Source organism: Anarrhichthys ocellatus, unplaced genomic scaffold, assembly GCF_004355925.1.
Source record: "Anarrhichthys ocellatus isolate YVR2014 unplaced genomic scaffold, GSC_Weel_1.0 scaffold160, whole genome shotgun sequence".
Classification (NCBI taxonomy): domain Eukaryota; kingdom Metazoa; phylum Chordata; class Actinopteri; order Perciformes; family Anarhichadidae; genus Anarrhichthys; species Anarrhichthys ocellatus.
The window spans coordinates 125,300-127,498 of NW_022280190.1; the positions used below are offsets into that span (position 1 = coordinate 125,300).

The window sequence follows — 2,199 nt, forward strand, 5'->3', positions numbered from 1 at the left end:
CGTTTCTTTAAGTCGCTCTCACTTTGTCGAAAATATCATCAGATTATATTATGCAATAATTTAGTTTTTTTTAATTTTAAACCTGAATTTAAATGAATGGTTCATGAGATGCTCTCAGGTTCTAATCTTTAAATGAACTATAATCATTCTCATTATTATCCTTATTATAATAATACTACTAATAATAATAATTATTATTATTATTAGTAGTAGTGGTATTATTAGTCGTAGTGGTATTATTATTATTAATATTATTATTTTCTCCACATAACCCTGTGTTGCGTGGATCAGAGCTCTACTGCCCCCTGCTGGTGCTTCAGGTGAACTGCAGACCGAGTCACAGAACTGAGCCTCTCATTGTGGTCCAGTCTGATGCGTGACAGACAGCACGCGGTCCGGCGTCTCAACACGACGATGAGATCACGATGAGTTGGTGATTTATTATTATTATTTTAAATCATCACTGCGCACGTGCCTCGCTGCTCTCGGACGCGTCTTCTTCTCTCTGCAGCGCTCGTGCATCGATCGTTTCGTTAAGGGACTCTGGACCCGCCCCTTTCCTCTCACATCATCCGACCACAGAGACCTGATGACGGCCAACAGCAGGTACAAGAGCCGCGCGCCGCAGGCAGGTAAGTGATCACCGCGTCACAGCTTTAATGCAGCATCGAGTATTGATTATTGATCAGTGAGTCATCTGCTCTTCTTCTTCTTCTTCTCCTGCTGGCTGCATGCACGTCTGTCCTTCTGGTCCCGGATGTCTCCTGGAATGTGTCTCACTGACTCAGAGGATGGAGAGGTAAGACACACGCGCAGGGGACAAAGGTGTGTGTGTGTGTGTGTGTGCGCGCGTGTGTGTGTGTGTGTGTGTGTGTGTGATCCCTTTGTTGTGGTGCACACAGCTGTCTGTATATTTAAACGTGTTTAATCAGCTTTTATTGGTTCTGGTTCATAGAATCAGAAGCTGTCCCTCCTCACTTCCTCGTTTCCGGTTCCTTTAGTGTGAAACATCTGTGCACACATCTGTCAACAAGAAGAATCAGAATTAGATTAGTCGAATAATCGATCAGACCAAACACAGAATATTTATTTGTGGTTGAGTTTCAGTCATATTTTCAAACTGAAATCATTCCAGACTGTATTCTTCATGTGTGATAATAAACTGAATGTGTTCACTGTTTCATGGACAGTATGATTGATAAGTCATTTAAAAGCTCTAATAACAATAACTGAATGTATTTGACTTCACAGAATCAATAATCTAATAACTAAAATGTTCTTTGAAGAATACAGTCGGAGACTTTAAGCCTCGTGTCACAATAACTTTATTTCAAATGTTAATCAAAGTGTTTAAAATGTGGAATATTTACATTTGAATAAAACTACATCTTCAATATTTCACTTCATGAGAAGCTGAAACAAGATGAAGAATTTAACGATTATCACGATTAATCTGATTTTGATTATTTTCTTGATTCACAAGTTGAACACAGACTTTTTAAAATCATGAATTTATTCTTTTAGAACAGACGTGAAGCGTCTTTATTCTGAGACAGACGCCGAAAATCCCAACAGCTCAGTCAAGCTGCTGAGGCTGAGTCAGTGCGTGTGTGTGTGTGTGTGTGTGTGTGTGTGTGTGTGTGTGTGTGTGTGTGTGTGGGTGTGGGTGTGTGTGTGTGTGTGGGAGGATCCGCAGACAAAACGTCAATATATGGAAGCAAACTAAACCAAACACCCCCACACATCTCCTCGTACACAGCTCCATCTGGTACAGTAGGTTTTGGATGTAAAAAGCCAGATGCATGATGGGAGGAGGTTCTCTGATGTGACCTACTTCCCGTCTCCTCCTCCGGTGTTCCGTGGTGTTCCGTGTTGTTCCGTGTTGTTCCGCGTTGTTCTGTTTTGGAGCCGCCATGTTGATGACTGAATGCTCTGGAGAACCTCAGGGCTCTGGGTGTCTTTAATAAAACATGAGGAATCATGGGAAACGTTGTCCTACTGACCCAGACGGGGGTCGGCCATTTTGATTTGTTGACATGAATAAAAACAAAATTTAATTATAGTCGTTTTCTGACTCTCATAAAACGGTTTAATTTATGTCAACAAAAGAACCAAAACACAGTATCTGTACATAGACTGTGTATTACTACAACCTGACTGTGTATTACTACATTCTGACTGTGTATTACTGCATCCTGA

General features: G+C 40.9%; 1 protein-coding gene across 1 annotated transcript in view; it reads left to right on the plus strand.

Annotated features, from left to right (window-relative positions):
• The first annotated feature begins 347 nt into the window (after nucleotides 1-347).
• Nucleotides 348-2,199, plus strand: part of septin5b (septin 5b) — a 7,905-nt gene continuing 6,053 nt past the window's right edge. Inside the window, exons 1-2 of the mRNA XM_031878077.1 lie at nucleotides 348-632; nucleotides 789-799. Of these exons, the coding sequence (XP_031733937.1) occupies nucleotides 590-632; nucleotides 789-799 (54 nt within the window). The 5' untranslated portion in view covers nucleotides 348-589. The remainder of the gene's footprint in view (nucleotides 633-788; nucleotides 800-2,199) is intronic.